The following is a 19,150-nucleotide window of genomic DNA, read 5'->3' as shown; positions in this document are numbered from 1 at the left end:
TTGGAGCTCTACCTTGCTGCAGTTAAGTAGAAGTGTACACCAGGGTGTGATAGCACAGTGGGGTGCGAGAGCAACACACTGTTCTACTTTAAGTTTCTAAGTCAGCATTTTTCATTCTTCAATTATCAACCATGTTCATAAGACTTTTCCAACATCTGTTTGAGAGACAGGCATTTTTGTGGGGATAATCATTTTAATACTCCGGAATACTTGAGTTCTCATCACCGAAGCCTTTTCACTTGCATAAATGATACATGATATAAGCCTATGTACTGTAGAAAACTGCCTTTTATGTCTCCCAGTCACATATTCACACTCAGAATGTTGGAAATTGTCAGAATATTTTCCCCTGACAGCATTTTTCGGACTTTTTTTTTGTCTTGTTCGGCTCATTTTTTCTGACAGTCATGAATCTGTTTGACAGATTTTCTCCCTAAGGTTTTTTTTTCCTGTAGTAAATATGTCCGGAGAAGCGATGGAGATGAAAATCTTCATCGCTTCTCCTTGGTAACAAAACACATTACATATGACTTCATAAACTCTTGTCGGTTGAAGTGGACAAAAATCTATTTTAGGTTTGATTTACATTGAAAGATAGAAAAGTCCCAGGATGCATTTTAACAAAATTCACAGAGGGCAGCAGCCTATTGACTCCTCTCAACTCCATTATACAGCGAGCAAGTTTCTGGCTTTACACTGTAGTTGGCCATGGTTTATCTCAATGTCGCTCAGGAGATAAAAAAGTATGCACAGTCTTATTTTTAGCATGCTGATAATTCCACCATGCTATCTTCTTTGCAGTTTAAGAACATATAGTGAGTTTAAAAAAGGTTATTCTCCTCGGGCAGTCTGTGAAATGACAGGTTTCAGTAATAACAAGATTATAAAACTTTTTATTGATCCCCTCTGTAGATGAATTCATAAAGCAAATTCCACACATATCTCAGGTTCACATATTTTTTTCAAGCAAAATTATGGCACCATTATTTTCTATATTTTGACCAGAAAAAAAATATTCATGTATATGTGGCCATGGTTTTATTTATACAAATGATCAGGAAGTATGCGTCTTGAATAGACCCACTATAAAATACCAATTACACAATATCAACATTCCCCAAAACAGAATTAGCCAGGCCAGTAAGATGTTATTTGATTGAGCCAGTGATTTTGGGTGTGAGATAAAATATACATTCCACTGACATGTTGTCTGTGACCAGTGTTTTTAAAAATTCTGGCAGGCTGCACAGTCAAGGAAGCACAACTGGTTTCCCCTAAACAAATGAACAATATTAAACCCAAGGGAAGAGGCTGAATATGAAAAACAGATTTATGCATGGGTGAGCTCCACTTTGCCACAGCCATCAATTCTGTATCTTTGCCAGTGCCTGGGGATGTTTCTTTTTCCTCCATCTCCGTGTGCCTGCCATTACATTTGTCCCTGTTCTCTGCTAAGTGCTGATACATTTACATTTTTAGTGCTGCTCAGTAATAAAAGAGGTGGAATAAGTGGAGGCCTTTTACCTTTGCTAAAACAAACATCAATGAACTCCCCTCATTGATGAGTCGCTCTACCTCGAAAACACCCCACCAGTCCATCCACCCACCCACAGTTTGGCCGCTGCCCCACAGTGCAGGTCAACAGTGTTGCGGTTTCCTCAGTTGCACTCACAGTTCTCTCCCTCTTTTCATGGTTCACTCATTAGAGTCTGCCTCATACAGGAGGCTGCAGGACATTCCGCATTAGTATTACTGTCCAGTCCAGGTGCTGTGGAAACACTGGCATCACCTTAAGTATGTGGAAGAAATGTTCTTTAACCATAAGACATAAAATGAAGTCACAGGATAAGCACACAGGCACAAAATGGAAAAGACAGATTGAGGTTGGTTTCTCATCTCAGTGGGCTTGCATGCTAGTCTTTGGAAAGGGGTCTAATTTTCCGATTACATATTTTAAAGTCTCATTCAAGAATTTAAGACAACACAAACCTGGAGACAGTGTTCTCCTATGTTGCTGCTTAGATAAACCAAATCCACTGTCTTCATCAAAGCTGGGTTTTCGTCAGTAATAACAAACAAGGAAGTTAAAATGAAAAAAAGACATTTAAGCAGAGACAAAAAGCTTTACATAAGGAGTAAAATAAATAAAGAGAGCTGTGCAGGACCTGATTACTAAACAAACCACTGATAAAAAATAGCAAAGCATTTTTCAAACACAGTCCGGTCGGTATCTAAGTAAATTATCTACACACTCGTGCTGCATCTAATCTGATGCAACACTACAATACTGAGCTCAAGCTGAGGATCTCAAAGAGGTATAACCAAGGCTGACCAGCCCAGATAAGATCTCCAACTTGATGACAAATGAATAAGGTAATAACAAGCCTACTTTAAGACAAGTGGTTATTGGATCGTTTGAAATAGAACAATTCACAGCTTTACAAAGCCCTTTCCTTGGAATAGCTGGTAGGGCACATCGATAGAGTTGAGGCATTTGGAACAATGAGTTGATAAGACTACATACTGCGTATGATGAGTGAGCAGGACATGAATATCAAAAAATGTCTTTTTATCGTAATTCCTAAACCACTTATAATTGACTGCTATGAGTCCAGTGTGCCAAAGAACACTATCCGCACCGACACCAAGTCTGACCATAGTGGATACATTCTTTGTCAACAGGTCACTGGAGAAGAGCAGAAAAGACAACATACACAGATCATTTCTAAGATGGTGGGGGAATGGTCAGCTGTGCATTTACACCTGGGGTGCAGGCTACTGCTTCCTGCAGTGAACTGTTCCCACATGATTTCCATTCCAGTTAATCACATACAGTACTTTCAGTGCATTGAACAGCAAGTAATTTGGAATGGGTGACCAGAAGAAGAAGGCACAGAGGGGTGCTTCAGAAGAGTCCATGCGAAGGGAAATTGTGCATCTATACAGTTTTCCAATAACACTGTGAATAGGATCTGGTAAATTACATCATGTGTAACAGTAGTCTATATCTGGGATTCCTCCTTCTCTGTACCCACGGTTGGTGCCGTGTCCTGCGTTAGAATCCTGGTTAGCACCTTTGTACAACCCGGTGCCATTGGAGGGATAAATGGTATGAATGATGTAATCCTCTCGAAGAGGCTTAGCCTGCATTGGCTGGCAAGCCGCCATAGGAGTCATCTGAAACCCTGGGCCACGGATCTCCAAGATGGTATTGTCCTTTTTGGTGCCCGACTCAATGTAATCATCATAGGTTTTACTTTTTCGAGAGCTACTGCGAGTATAGTGGTCACGGGAACACAAATGTCCAGTCCTATGTCCATACCAACAGAAGATGCCAAAAATAAGAGCCAAAGACACAATGGCAGTAGCTCCACCTATAATCCCTGCCAATGGCAGTGCTGTCAATTGCTGTGAATTTTTATCTTCTTCCTCCTCTATTGGGTTGAGGTCTGAAGTTTCAGCTTTTGCACATACCAGAGCTTCATCTGCGTCAGCATCTCCAGAAATTGCCCCTTTGCTTTCTGAACTTGAAGCCAAGGGCACCATGCAGATGATGTAGCTTGAACGAGGTTGCAACGAGGTGAGCAGATACTCTCGTCGGTCCCCCCGGACCAATGTCTCTGTGATCGATCCCATGGCGTTTCCAGTGCCCAGTCGGAGCCAGCTCAGCCTAAAGGAGGAGCTGGGCTGGGCCACACTCCAGGTCACACGGACACTGTTGTGAGAGAGAGCCTTCACATTCAGGGCCAAGCTCTTCCCCACACCACTGCTGCTAAGAGTATAATCTAAACCTGAGTCAGGAAGCCCGAGTCCAGGTCGTTTTGAGCGAAGGGTGAAGAGAGAACCCTGTGGAGGGGTGTGAGTAGTAGAGCTATCTACTCCACCTCCACCAACTCTATCTCTGGTCCCTGCTGTTCTCACTACCTCACATTCCACCATCTCACTGGCCAGGTCTATCAAAGCCATGTCTCGCACTCTGTCAGGTCCATGGCAGGTGAGACCTCTGACAGTGATGGTGTTACCACGGGCAAGCAGCCAGTCATACAACCAACGCAAGTTACAGCCACAGTGCCAAGGATTACCTCGCACCAGCAACTGACCCAGGCTTTCCATGTCTTTGAACAGTCCTTTTGGTAGGGTGGTCAGGTTGTTTCCTGACAGGTCCAGCCTCTGCAACCTGTGCATGCCATCCAAAGACCCACGAGGCATATGAGTGAGAGCATTGTCCTGTAGAGACAGGCGCTGCAGATGGGCACTGGGCAGATTGACAGGTGGGGTCTGGAGGGAGTTACGGACTAGGGATAACTCAGTCAAGTTGGAAAGGCGAGAGAATGTGTCATCAGCAATTCGCTGGTTTGCTAAAAGGTTTCCATCCAGGACAAGACATCTAAGTGAGCCGAGACCTCGAAAAGCATGGGTTGGGATTGTGGAGATTCGGTTATCATCCAAGCGGAGTTCTTCCAGAGATGCAGGTAGTCCTGAGGGGATACTGGACAAATGGTTGCGCGAAAGGAAAAGTAGGCGCAACCGTGGGTTATCAGCAAAGGCCTGATCCTCGATGCTGACAGTGGAAATAGAGTTGTCATCCAAGTGGAGCTTTTCTAACAGGGGCATCCGAGCCAGAGCGCTGCGAGGAATAGTGCGGATGTTATTGTCTTGCAGATGCAGTTCACGCACAGATGGTGGAAGGTGCAAGGGGAATTCATCCAGTTCATTGTCATAGAGGTAGACCACACGGACAGAAAGTTGGCGCTCCAAAGAGGTGGGCAAGCCTGGGTTGTTTATGTGGTTGTTCTGAAGGTAGAGGACGGATGCAGTTGGAGGCAGTGACGGAATTGAGTTTAGGCCACGATCATTGCAGTAGATGAAGTCCTCATCACACCTGCATTCAGATGGACAAACCATGTCCTCATCTTCAATGTATCCTTGTATCGTTGCCGCAGTGAACTGAAGCATGCCGGCATGTAGTGTCAAGCAAAGGATGAGGAGAATGAGCCGAGCCCAGAATTTTGCCACTCTTGCAGGAACCATCATGGTAAGCATACGCTCTGTCCCTCTTTTTCAGGTCTGTAGTTGATCCTCAAATTCTTGGTGTCAGCTGGAATCCTGAGACCTCCACCCTGAAAGAAAAAGAAATTGTAATCAGCACTCTTGCACAAATAAATTAATAAATAGCCACAGGTTTAATTAAGTGGAATTTCTTTTTACCAGTTTTTCACTGTTCTTAATTATCTTAGGTCTCGGCAATATTTTAATCGTAGAACGTACTGCAACAATCACATATAAACAAAACTTAAAGGGGCAACATCATCAGCAATATCATCAGGAAGGTGTGTGCATATGGGTGGACCTGTGAGGATTCCCATCACAGACAACATTCTGCCATCCATTCTCTATAAATGCATAGCTAGCATAACTACACTGAACTAGCAACAGGATTATAGACAGTAATAAAATTAAACAACGGTGTAAACTATAATCAATGTTAAAGCAGAATATTTAGACTTAGGAAATGCAACTATACAAATGAAAAACTAAATCCGACATTTCGAATTAAGCCTTGTGGATATGAAGTCTTGAGAATACTCTTCACATTTAAATTATTAAATAGCTCTTGAGAGGCTCCATAACTCCATTAGAACTTGCCAGCAGATGGCTGCATTAGCTGAACAGAGCTGGAGATACTTTTCATTATCAAAAAAGGAACAACATGTTTTAGCTCAGAGCCACAGTTTAAGGATTTCATACTCATCCGCCATCAGGATGGAATCTATAAAACCTCAAAAATTCACCACAAATCACTGTGCCCTAATTTAGTTATATCACATTAATAAGGTCTTATAAATTAATTATCTGCAGTAGAATGACAAAGAACTGACAATGTTTTCTGCCATCATAACTTTGCAGTGGGAGTCTGCATGAGTTGGAATAAGAGTAACATTTTGACATTGCCATTTGTTATTGTTACTGACAAAGTGATGGATGCCATAATAGGAAGTACAGTATTGACTACAGAGATTTGGAAAATGGTAAATTGCAACACTGTCAGTGACAACTTGAGCTCATCATGGTCTTCAATAACCTGAGCCATTAGTCAAACTGTTAGGGCCAACACAGCAGCAAACATAGTCGGGCTGTGGTATTGATTTCCTCACAAATCCAACGTGATCTGCCATAGCCAGTCGGCTCTCATGCAGATTACAGGAATCCCACGAGTGTGTAAGGTAGACAGCACCATAATTAACCAAATGAATGGCATCTCTGCTGGGAGTTGACTTCGCTAACTATATATGTGCAAACATTCATCTGTGCAATATTAATCATTATCCAAGTATAAAAAATAGTGGAGAAAACTTAGGTGACACATCTCTCGTAAGCTTGAAAAGAAATAACTGCCTATCATGTGTCAACCTGATTGGTTTTGAGAACCCTTCTTACAAATAGAGGATTGGATGTGTACTCCACTGAGAATTCATGTTAGCATTTTAATAATTGACAGTAATGCTAAATCTGATTTTGATTCCACAGTCCAAACACTTCATACCTGGTAGTTGTAACCATTAGGCAGAGGTTTTTAAACAATACATGTATTCTATAAAACAATTTGTAAAACCATTAAATGTTAATATCCTAATCGTAAACATAAAAGAGAAGCATTTAAGGAGGTGATACATTTATGATTGACAGCATACAGCACATTAACATTGGATCAAAGTAATAATAATATACTGTGTAAAATGGCATTGGTAAAGAAGCAGAAAGTGCAATTTTGTGGGAAAATACAATTTCAAGACAAAAGAAATTTGAGTTCACTGAGTATGTATTACATTTGTAATGGTCTACATGTTTAATTTTTCAAAGCCTTTTCTGTTTCCTCATCCTATTTTAATTCCAATTATATATTTCTACATTAATAAACCATGGTTAGGAAATAGGAATAAATGCAAATGTTTCTCTAATACAACTGATCTATTTTTCATGATTTCAGAGAATTAAGACTTCAACATGATAGCACAGATACAGACTTAACAATAATTATGGCCTTGTAGCAATGCTGCCACCATTTATCATGCATTATTTAGCACGTTTAAGCCCATCAACTAAAATTAATCTCTAAATTCAGAGGTCAATCGTCATGAAACTCTGACGTGGCAGGAACATCTTTGTATTCCTCTACTGCTGCACAAAATATTGCTGATATTACCTGATATAATCCTCTTGACACACTTAAATGGTGTCAGTATATGTATATATATATATATATGTATATATATACACATATATACATATACACTTATATATATACACATATATATACATATATATATATATATGCCATACCCTTTATCCAAATACACACGTACGTCTGTTATTGTCTGTACGTCTGTAAGCCTGTTTTCAAGCATGGTAATGCGTTTGTGTGTGTCTGTGAACGAGGGACAACAAAGCTTCACTGGCAGATTTTTAACTGTTAAAAACATAACTGAAGTTACACAGTTATGTTAGTATATACAGTTAAAGTTATACAACAATAATGTTAATATTGTGTCAGTAGTAACAAATGAATCAACCATTGTGAGTCAGGTGAGGCGGTGGTCTTTAAAGCAGTGGTATGGAGGATTTTTACCCTAGTTTAACACAGATTCAGGGTCACTGCGATGGTTAAATGTCTTGTTGCATGGAGATTGGGGGCTGTCTCCGCTCCCCCTACCATCTGTTAGCAGAAAACAGGCTTGCAAGATCAGGCCTGCTGACCCGGAGTCCTTAGAATCAGGAAGTCTCACAAGGTCTTGTGTTATTTTAGACATTTATCATGGCAGAGCCGGCGAAAAAGAAGCAGAGAAAACCGTTGTTGGAGGAAGTGAGGAAGAGGAAACGATTGACTGAGTGAGGGGCAGTATGTATGTAGACATACCATGTCCCCATCTTTAATGTACGACCAGACTTGCAAAGTTCTGCTTTAATGCGTCATGCTCAGGAATGTGGCTACATTCATCCTCAAACCACCTCCAAACGTGGTTTCTTTGATCTGATTTGGGAACACATTCAGGACAAATTGTGAGAGTGTTCAATCCTTTGCTTAAAACAATCGGGCCTTAATCAGATCACTCAGAATGAATGTTAATACCAACTTTAAAAAGCGGTCTTTGTGTGTGCGAGGTTGACTAGGGCTAAAGAAAGGATGACTTTTGAATCTTTGGAGCTTCAGCAGTGAGACTCCAACATTGGAGTATTTGGGTCAGCCCTTTAAAAACAGGAGAGATGTTTAGAGAGATTGAAGTGGAGAGCCACTGGAATTAATAGAGTGTATTAAGCTGTGATTTTACTGGATTAAGCAGGTGCTACAAATAATGGCAAACCGACATTTCAGGAGGGTTTTTTTCTTTCTTTCTTTCTTTCTTTCTTTCCTTTGCCTTGTGGTTGCTCATTTCTCTTGCTCTATTAGACAGTGATACAACTGCATAGAAAGTCCACGGCTGCTCTTTGTGCCTGTGCATATAAACATTACAGCTTCAATATTCAGTGTGTTTATTCATTCATGCACTGTCAAATTGCAAACATTAACCCATATGTGGACAATCTGCTGTATATGGTTGCGGTCTACATTTCAGTTTTCCATAAAGGAGACTGAAGCCGGCATGTGGGGTAATGTGTAAGCCAGACAGCCAGCCGCCTCGGGCAAAATACAGTACACACAACAACCCCCAATCTAATACTGGAACCCAAGACTGGATCGATTTACATAAAAAAAAGGGGAAGAAGAGAAACAGAGAAAGAAAGAGCACCGCTTTGAGTAAGACCTTTGGATTCTCTCTCCCCATTAAGAGCCCACAGACGGATAGAACAGGGAAAATCTGGAAAAACGGATTTTGGCTGACCTAAGGATCTGCTGATGTATCAGTAAATCCATTTACTGATGGCAGGGAAAAGATAATAGTGGCCCACAGCTTATCTTACATGCCCATGGATCGCATTTTTCGATTTACAGATAGGACATGTGGAAATGATGGAACAAAACATGTTTGTTTTTTGAGTAATCAGAAATAGAAAAAAAAAACGACATCAGGATAGAAAATCATGTGTTTGTTATTTGAACAGAGAGACTGTTAAGGTTGGGTGATTTTTTACTTTTATTTTTTTCAATAATGTATGTACTCTTCAAGCCATTTCATTTCCCAAACAGAAAGCTCAAAACACTGACAACGAAAGCGAGATCTGGCATGTCTTCCACATTTATTCACATATGATAAAACCATCTCAAGCCACAGTCTCTTTAGTCGTGTGAATAAAGCCATCTATATTCACTGCACAACATACATGAATCGTACAACACACTTATGATATTCATGTCATTGTCATTTACCAAAGCAGTGTAGCCTGTTTAAACCTACCGATGTTTTCTTCTTCCAGTACTGTGGTTGTGCCATAAGGGCAGATTGACTGACCCATTAAAGGCCAAATAAGTAATGGATTTGCCTCCATAATAACTCAAATTTTTCTCTTTTTTTCCCCCCTCTCGCACCAATATCCTGGCATGAGGGAGCGAGAGGATTTGCACTGAGCAGTTTCTCATCTCGGCTGCTGACACAAAGACCTCAGATGTATGACAGAGCGTATATGAAGAGCTATGTTGAAGATTAAAACCGTGTTCTCATGCTGCATGCATATCATATGTGTCTATAATACAGTTGAGAGAAATGCACTTTGATGTGACATGACGGATTAAAATTCCTCAATTTCAGTTTATATTGAACACATTCAAGAATTCTAACATGTCATACGTGTATATTTGGGCCAATGACATTCAATTTAAAGTTCCCGGAGTGTGAGAAATGGGAGGACTCCTCCACTCACCCCTTCACATAACAGAAGGGATGTAATTCTTCTTCATTTGCTCAGTAGGAGTCCTCTTCAAATTGTAAAACACAATCTCTGTCTGGTTTGTCCATTCAGGCTACATATTAAAGGCTTTTTCTTTCGCTATGAGGATATTTTTTTCAGTTTTAAAGCAAATACAAATGTACACAAGCATATTTAAGCTCTACAATTAACTCTACATGCATTGACAGCTCTATCTTGACAGCAACGCACATTCACATAATCTATGTTTGCCATTTAAATCTAAAATAAAAGTGATAATGCCACAGCGCATGCTTTGCTCTGCAGTCGTCGACATAGTACGGACTGTGGGGGATGTCACATGATTCACAGTTGGGGATTCATCTTAGTGGTTTTTGTTTGCTGGTGGTTGTGCAGCTCACAGGGCTGTGAAGTGACTTGATATATAGCTCGGCGCGTTTTATCTTCACAGCGCTGTAATATGGTCTGTCGTGTGCTACCAGTCTCATTCCCTGTCGCTTCTACTGCAGCTGCTAAAGCCACTGAATTATTTTGGCTCAGTGTTTCTTCTTCAAAGACAGCCAGATTACAGGTAAATCCTTTCAGCGTTCACAAAGGGGCGGCAGCTCCTTGCAACAATATGCCCCCGCATTGTGTATAAAAGGGAGCAGCAAATCTCACATGGCGTGTTTTGGGAGGACGATCTTCAGACTGTGCTTAAAATGAAAATGCTTGGCCTGGTGAAATATTGTGATCCAGCAAGTTTCTTCAAAAGGCAACCCATTTATAGAATGCATCATCTTCACTAACCTGAACACACTGAGTGTCTGTCAGGTTTGACACCGATTTTACTTCACATAAATCCTTGTTGTTTTCCATTCTTGGATAACAGTGATGGACATTTCAGATTAAAAACAAAGTAAACATCCCCTGCACTTCTCCATGTGTCTCATTTGGTATGCTTTTAAACATTGGAGCAAATGGCTCCGGAGATTGGATCAGAAATAGCAATAATGCCTGGGCATTATTTCAGACTCTCAGATTGGATTTTACTCACACATAAAGAAGGTGACCAAAACAGCTTTTTTATCACTGACAACATACAGCCAACGTGGAGCAGTTCCCATCAAATAAAAATGCTGAGTGCAGAATAAAAAAAAACATTCCCATGCTTTTATTTTAATACTATTTTTATTAGTCTTCTTAAACAGTCAAGGGGGGGAAATCAATTTATTCCGAACCATGGAGCTAAAGTTAACTAAAATAAATAGACCATATTACCCTACTTTCAGCCACACACTGGCACTCAGTATTTTTCAAAACACATTTTTTTAGGTTCTTTAATTGGTCTACAGCTCTTAATGGTTTGGTAGCTACTTATGTTTCAGACTTTCTGTGGTTTTATGATCCTTAGGTCTTAGATCTTCTACTGATGGGTGTTATAAATTACATAAATTACACACAAGAGAATAGGCAGCGCAGCATTTTGTACATCGAGTCCAAGGCGAAGGAATACCCGACCAGGACTCGTAGGAGACACAGGCTCTAAGAGCTTGTGCCGCCATGTTTCTACAGCCTGAACAGACAAACCAGCTGCCACAGCTTACATTTCATGTTCCGTGGCAGAAGCTTACTATGCAAATGAGAAAGAGTGAAATATGAAGGCCACTGGCATGCCTGGGAAAGAGAGGGATGACCAGTGGCATCCTCAGGATGTTCAAACCTGCAGTCTCACCATTAGATGCCACTCATTCTTACACACTGGACCTTTAAAATAAAATGATTTTTTTCCCGATTAGATTACTTGCATGACGTTGCTAAACAGCCATGCCCTGCCTTGATTGCTAAAAATAAAATAAATAAAAATAAGGCCACATTAAGGACCCATGCCTAGTAGGGATGGGACAATACCACTTTTCTGTGGCCACCAATACCAATATCACAAACTGGAGTATCTGCTGATAGAGATATTAGTCCGACCATTTATGAACTATGATGATGTAATGAATTTGTGCTGAGTCATTTCAAAGACATCATTTTTTAACTGTGTAACATATGTTCTCCCCCCCAAAAAAGCAATAAACAACCCAAACATAACTCAGCTATTTGCATTTTTATAGTCTTTGCATTGTGATTTATAGGATTTTTGGACTGTATCTGGTTTTATATTTTTATCTGTATGATATCCGATCCAGTGACTTTGACCAGTATCGGACCAATACCGGGTCCCATCCCTAGTGGCTAGCACTGAAAGTACATGGTTAGGTCGCCCTATTGTGGAGTGTTGAGCAGTAAACAATGAATTAACACAACTTCAAAGAAAATTAAAAATAAAAATGAACGACTTCCATCTTTGGATTTTATTTATGAAGCACTTTAAGAAAAAGTTTTTGGATATTTAAAGGGGGGATTTGCTGTTCTGCCACATTGGTGGATGATACAGTGAGGCTTGCTGCACTAGAGTAAACGATAGATGTGTCAGTCTCTGTCAGTGGTCATAATACAGTCTTTGATCAATGCATAACTGGCTTCTGATATCATGTGCACGCTAATGTTTTTTTTGGTGTGTGTGTGTGTCTATGTGTGTGTGTGTGGGGGGGAGATTTGTATTTCATCATTTTTAGTTTCTTCTCAATGAGGGTCTAACTTTCCAGTTGGAAGAAAAACACAGTTGATCAATGTAAAAGGCTTTTTATAAAAGGCAAATTCATGTTTTGCCTTTTAAGTCAAGGAGTCAAGCTGTGGTTGTCACGCTTCAGCTAGGACTCTGATTGCATTTTTGTATTTGTGAGAAAAGGGGAGTGGGGGGTTGGTTAGCGTAATTGGTTAAATTTGAATTCAAGTCTGACGCTTGTTGCAATATCAACACAGGGCTGTGGGAGGCACAGGCAGCTGACTCACATGTGCTTTCAGGGAGAAAATGAACCTCCACATTAAAGATACTACAGGGGGAAAAAAACAAAATACGACATCAGTGGAAAACCTCACTGCTTCCATGACACCTTCGCTGGGCGGCCATATTGAAGGTTCAGCAGCTACAAACAGGAGACCTTAATGATTTATTATCGAGCCTCTGTTTTGTTAGCCGGTCCGACAGTTGCAATCAAGATCACGGGAAACACTGGACCCTGTATAGATTTTGAAAAAATAGTTTTACATTCAAATGAGGGTTTTATTTGGTATTCATGAGTACATTTGAACACTCACTCCTGTATCATATCACTGACCAATTTACTCTAACTTTGTTGTGAATTTACGACATCCACTTAAGCAATAGACACAGCAAGGCGTATCAGATTTTTTTTCTGTTGATGTGAACCAGATGTGAATTTTTCAGCACTCTGCGGATACAAACATGTGACTGTCAATCCCAATTTGTGTCACTTCAGTAAGTGAATTTGCCCATGGTGGATCTTATCTTACATAGCTCCCACTTCAATACCAAGTGGTCTCACAAATGTGACATTTTCTGTTGCTGTTGATGGCCTACGAGAATGTATCACTGAGCGCGTGCGTGCTGTTTGAGAAGGCGGTCACGTTCTGAGGAAAGTCATATTACGAATGTGGACCGTCAAATCTGATCTTTCATGAATCAGAACTTAATTGGATTTGAATAATGTGGCAGGTAACCTGAATGTAGCCAAAACATCCAGCTGAAGGCGACTGTCCAGATTTATTTCGAAAGAAAGCTCATTCTTTGGCAAGAAGGCCTAAAATAAGGAGAGATAAGACTGAAATTAATATTGGTCTGGCATTTCTGCAAAGGGGAGCTGCAAGAAGGGCTCCAGCATGACAAGGCGCAAGTAGCTCGTCTCCTCCTGGGCTCATAAGTAACTTGATGCACACATTATCTAACATATCAGTTTTCACTGGGGATCATCTAGATTAGGCATGATAGCTTACTGGCATTAGCTGTCAGGATCATTTTTGCTTTGGTCCAACATGCGAGACAAAGTCCTGCATGTTGGACCTCTACATTATATATATACATATACACATACAGTATATATATATACACATGTATGTGTATGTATGTACGTATGCATGTGTATGTATATATATGTATGTATATGTATATATGTATATATATATACACATACAGTATATATATATACACACACATATATACATACACATGCATACGTACATATATATACACATACATGTATACATATATACACATAGATACATATACACAGGATGAGTTATTTTAAAATCGTGCAAAAGCAGCTGCTGTGCAGCAGTTCTTAACTGTTTATTCAAAATTACTGTCCAAGTATCCCCATGGACTGTTTTTTTTTTTTTTATGTAACCAAGTTTGTGTTTTTCATAATGTGAAGGGGATGATGTACTAAATTAATAATAAATGAAACTCTCTTTGCTCTTTTTTTGTTTTTGTCTCTTTGTCATATTCTAGAAAGCTGATATCAGTGTTGACCTTACCATGGATAGATCTTTTTTTTTTTGCGTGATGTTTAATCATCATTGTGATTCTATGTAAAAAAGTAAAAATAAATAAATAAAAAAAAACACCACACAATTACAAAATTAATTTAAAACACAAATTATCCATATATTCACATTAGACATTATGGCAATTGCACTGCAAGGTTAAGTATGTTAATGCAAAAGTCTCCTTTTAAACATCTGCACATTATAGTCATCTTTAATATTTTAACCCTATAAAGTAGGTTTTTTTTCTCCTTCTGTAATATGTCCCCTTATGTATGTTGATCAACAACCACAATTATACAAGATTTTAAATATTAAATCACCAGTGGGCTGTATACATCTCCAAGTAATCTCTACGTAAAAAAAGGAAAAAAAGCTCCACAGTAACACACATGTAAGCTGATTTGACTGCAAATCTTCTTTTCCTTAGACGTTGTCTGTCTTTTCTTGACAGCAGGAGTTATTATTCAGGAATTAAAAAAAGAGTCAAGTTAAACTCACTTTCATTCATTTTGTGTTGTGGTGGTGAAACCAATAACTCTTAATTTTAAGGTCGAGTGTGTAACATTTAGGATTTATTGGGAGAGAGCTGCAACTAACAATTGTTTTCATAATCGATTAATCTGTTCTTTTCTCGATGAATCGACTAATCGTTTGATCCACAAAATGTCAGACAACGTTTATCAGTGTTTGTCAAACCAGGAAACCAGATGATTTCTTTGTTATCTGGAGCAAAGAAACCAGAAAATATTCACATTTAAGAAGCTAAAACAATCAGAAATCTTGTTTTAATAATGAAAAAAGCCTCAAACCGATTAATCGATTATCAAAATAGTTGACAATTAATTAAATAATAGATTAATCTGAGTAATTGTTTCAGCTCTATGAGAAATTGAATACTACCTCCAAGTATCTTTGTATAAAGTTAGTTTTTCTAGCATTAAAATGAGCCTTGCTTTACTGCCATGTTTCTAGAGCAGCCTGAATGGATAAACCAGCCAGACTGACTTTTGCATTTTGAAGCAGAAATTGCTCCACAACAATATACAACAAATGCAAGAATAGCAATATAATGTATTGTATGCAAAGTCCATACAGTCTTTGCATACACTGTCCATCAATGGATGCAGTTCATTTCAAAAACAAACATCACATGCTTTCTCATATCCACCATGAGGGAAACAACATATTATTTCTGTTTGGTCTCTTTCCAATCAGACGTTGGTGCCAGTTGTTACCAGCCTGAGTATCACTAACCTCCCTGCCGGCAGCTTTGATCTTCATGTTCTCATCTACACCCTCCACTCTGCAAATTACACCTTGAAACTGAGACTGCACTTTCCAACATCAAAAATGTGTCCGTGCACGTCTGCATGCACACAAGGCAGATGTGTGTTACACTCAGAAAAAGTATATTTTTTCTCCTCAATTCTTTGCTGTAGTATGGGGATTCAAAGGTGACTGACCGAGACCCAATGTTCTTTTATGTCCTCGTCTCTCCTCCCTTTATTTCCATGATGTCCCTTGATGTACTTTCTTTTGGACAAAGCAAAACATGGTCGGTCCTGATTCATATGGCCAACAGAATTTCGGAAAGTTTCATATTTCAATCATTTCACCTCAACTCCAGAGATTCTTTCTGTATAATATATTATTTGTGCATTCAGTTTGTTGAAGTGTCTCCGTCTCCCTGTATCGCCCTCTCTTATTTTATAATTGTATCATCCAGTGAGAAATCTTACAAGTTCTTCTGTAAAGGCAACAGACCGAACCCTTATTATTGATGAAATGGTGTGTGCTAACATTTGAACTTGCTCTGCCTTTGACTGACTGAGATAACACATGTTAACAATCCAGTTAAAATCCACATTTGTCTGATTGAATCTCGTCCAAAAGGAAGACATTTATAGCAACAATGCAACTTTAAAAACGGAATTACAAAGCCATTAAAACAAATCTAAGTACACAGTACAGCATGTGCATGCAGGCTCTTGGCAAAAAAAAAATGAAGTCAACATTATCTCGCGTTGTTCCACTTGCTTGCATTTATCTTTCACCGTAAAGATAATAATAGAAATAGACAAAGGCCACCCCCAAGGCTCAGAAGAGATCCTCTGCTGTGTACAGTGTGCGTGCATGTGGGTTTAATATCTGGGGGAGTGTTTGATCCACACACACACACACACAGAGTCATCCAAATGCATTAGTCTCTCTTGGTGGCCTACATGACCTCACTTTCAGCCATGAAATCTGGTCAGACTGGGTTGAAAGTAAGAACAAGGGGAACATTCCTTCTGAGTAGATAAATCTTGAAAATAATAGGCTTGAAAATTGTTTTTCTTTAAATGTAAACACACAAACAATAAAGTAAACAAATTTAAGTTCACTTTGTGAACTTAAATATGTGTTGCAACTGCAAATGAAAAACCAAATTGAGGCTTAAGTGGTGTGATCATGAGATACAGAGTCCACCTTCAAAGCCTTGACCAGCTGCAGCGAGTTAGTATATTTCGTTAATGGGTGCTGTCTTTTACAGCAACCTTTACTGATTGCTTCCTTTGGACTGGTGCCCAACAGGAGAAAATGAGGGGATAATCGAGCTTTATTGCTCACCATTTAACCATTGATAAGTGTTAGTTTGTTTAATGGCTTCATTTATCTCTCATTTAATTACTGCCAAGGTTTAAGAGAAGGAGGTTCAGTCAAGGTGGTCGTCTTGACGGTTTATATTACCTAGAGCTTTAAGGTCTTATCGCAGAGTGGATTTTTTTTTTTAAATGAAGATCCAAAAAAAAAAAAAAAGGAAGACAAACAATTCCAAGAAAACAAAATAGTTTTTGTTCTATCAAGTACTAATTACATTGCATTTGTGCATCTAATTTAATAGAGCCTGTTGGAGGCTTATGCTTTGGAGATTTGGATCCACAATGTTCATAATGAGGTTTAAATGGAGTTAAAATAAAAGTAAAGTACATGCTGCACTTTTTGCTTTGTCACATCCGAGTCACGGCGCTTAAGCCTCTATTTCGATAAAAAAGTTTTTATAAAAAATAACCCACAAGGTTGTTAGACAAAACTTGCTTGAATGAAAACTGTTCATGTTTCTGTGCAAAAAAAAAAGGGAAAGAAACTCTTCTCGGGTATAATTATATTTCCCAGCTGGGATTGGACTGCCATTTGTCAGCTGCATTTCTAGACGCAGCCAAGTCAGGATCAGTGGTCCGATCAGGATTCTGTCTCTGCCGTTATGCAGATGATGTGGCCGAGGGTGAAGTATCTGGGATGCGGATCAGCACTTCTAAGTCCAAGGCCACGGTTCTCAGCTAGAAACCTATCTCCGGGTCTTGTTCACAAGTGGTAAAAATGGACAGACTGTTGTGGTGAAGAGAGAGCTGAACCACAAGACACAGCTCTCAATGTATAAGTCTATCTGTGTTCAGACCCTCACCTAAGGTCACGAGTTGTGGGTAAAGACCAAAAGAACATGACTGTGAATACAAGTGGCCGAAATTAGTTTCCTCCACAGGGTGGCCGAGCCTCAGAGGAGAGCCGCTGCTCCTCCATTTGAACATCTGGTGAGGATGCCACTCAGACCTCCTCCCAGGGAGGTTTCCACCCAGGACACACTGGAGAGATCGCACCTGTCAACATCCCACTGGACGAGTTGTCTGGGCTTTCTTACCAACACTGCTGCATCCTAACCCAGATAAGCGGAGGAAGACAAATACACGAAGTTCTTGCAAAACGGTGACGTGCTGTTTAGCATCAAATTAAGACTAAAGGGAGAAGAAAATGAGTCATTTATAGGAGACAGCTCAGCGAGTGGATGGTTTTTTTCTATCTGGTTGGACAGAGGAGCATCTGAGGATTCATTATACCAGATTTATCTTCACAAAAACAAATGAATTGCTGTTAATGTCCAAGACTTGTCTAAGGTCTCAGGATGTTTATTTTGCAGAGAAGTAGATGATGAGATTCAAATGGAATGGTAATGCGGGGAGCTTTAGGGTAAAAACAGTTTATGGAGACATAAAACATCAATCAGATCAACCTCAAATACGAATAAAAAAAGATGCTTTTTGCTTTAATGATTAGACCATTGGATTTCTGTGAGTAACAACAGTTGGGCATTGCAGTGCACTTCATTGTGAAAGACTGGAAGACTGCATGTTTTCGTGCCACCACACTAATAACAAGAGTACACACAAGAAATCCCTTTCTTCTACATATTTCTATTAACTTTGGTGGCTCTTTAGTTTAGCATGGGGTTTCATGTTAATGCATATACGTGCCTATACTGTGCAAGTGCATGCAAGTTCCATCCATAGTTAACAGCAGATGATATATGCTTAAACTATGCTGTTAAACAATATTAGCTTTAAAAAGATTCCAAGTTAATCGTGTGATTTCACATTTAAAGCTGCAGTACATCGTTTTGGTGAGTGTTGTTGATGTTATTTGATGTTGTTTGGTCTTTTGTATGCCACAAGATGAGAAATGAGGACGTGCCCTACTGGCTGCCATTCATATGTGGCCTCTAAACCAAAAATATAAATAAAAAACATGTATTGTTTCTAAAGGAGTGGATTTCTAGTGGAGAAAAGTGATGCAGTGGTCTATAAAATGCCCTTGCAACTTTTCCTATGGGTGCCCTTCTAATAAAAAGGTTCAATCCCCAGGGCCGGGCTGCCATTGGCCCCAGGTCACACTTTTAACAGGCCTGCCTTAAGCTACTGGCACCTGGCCCCATCGGTGTACAGTAGGTGCCCTTTTCATTTTTGCCCCTGCCCTTTCAGATGTCTGTGCCCGCCACTGTAGAGCAACAGAGCAGGAGCAAGAAGCATTTATCCAGTGAAAG

General features: G+C 39.7%; 1 protein-coding gene across 1 annotated transcript in view; it reads right to left on the bottom strand.

The window, feature by feature from the left end:
• Positions 1-873: 873 nt before the first annotated feature.
• flrt1a (fibronectin leucine rich transmembrane protein 1a) overlaps positions 874-19,150 on the bottom strand; it is a 57,086-nt gene continuing 38,809 nt past the window's right edge. The window contains exon 3 of the mRNA XM_044042920.1: positions 874-5,120. Coding sequence (XP_043898855.1) covers positions 2,986-5,043 — 2,058 coding nt within the window. The 5' untranslated portion in view covers positions 5,044-5,120 and the 3' untranslated portion in view covers positions 874-2,985. The remainder of the gene's footprint in view (positions 5,121-19,150) is intronic.

This window comes from Solea senegalensis, linkage group LG13 (genome assembly GCF_019176455.1).
Source record: "Solea senegalensis isolate Sse05_10M linkage group LG13, IFAPA_SoseM_1, whole genome shotgun sequence".
Taxonomy (NCBI): domain Eukaryota; kingdom Metazoa; phylum Chordata; class Actinopteri; order Pleuronectiformes; family Soleidae; genus Solea; species Solea senegalensis.
The sequence above is the reverse complement of the archived record's forward strand: the minus strand, read 5'-3'. Positions and strand labels throughout refer to the sequence as shown.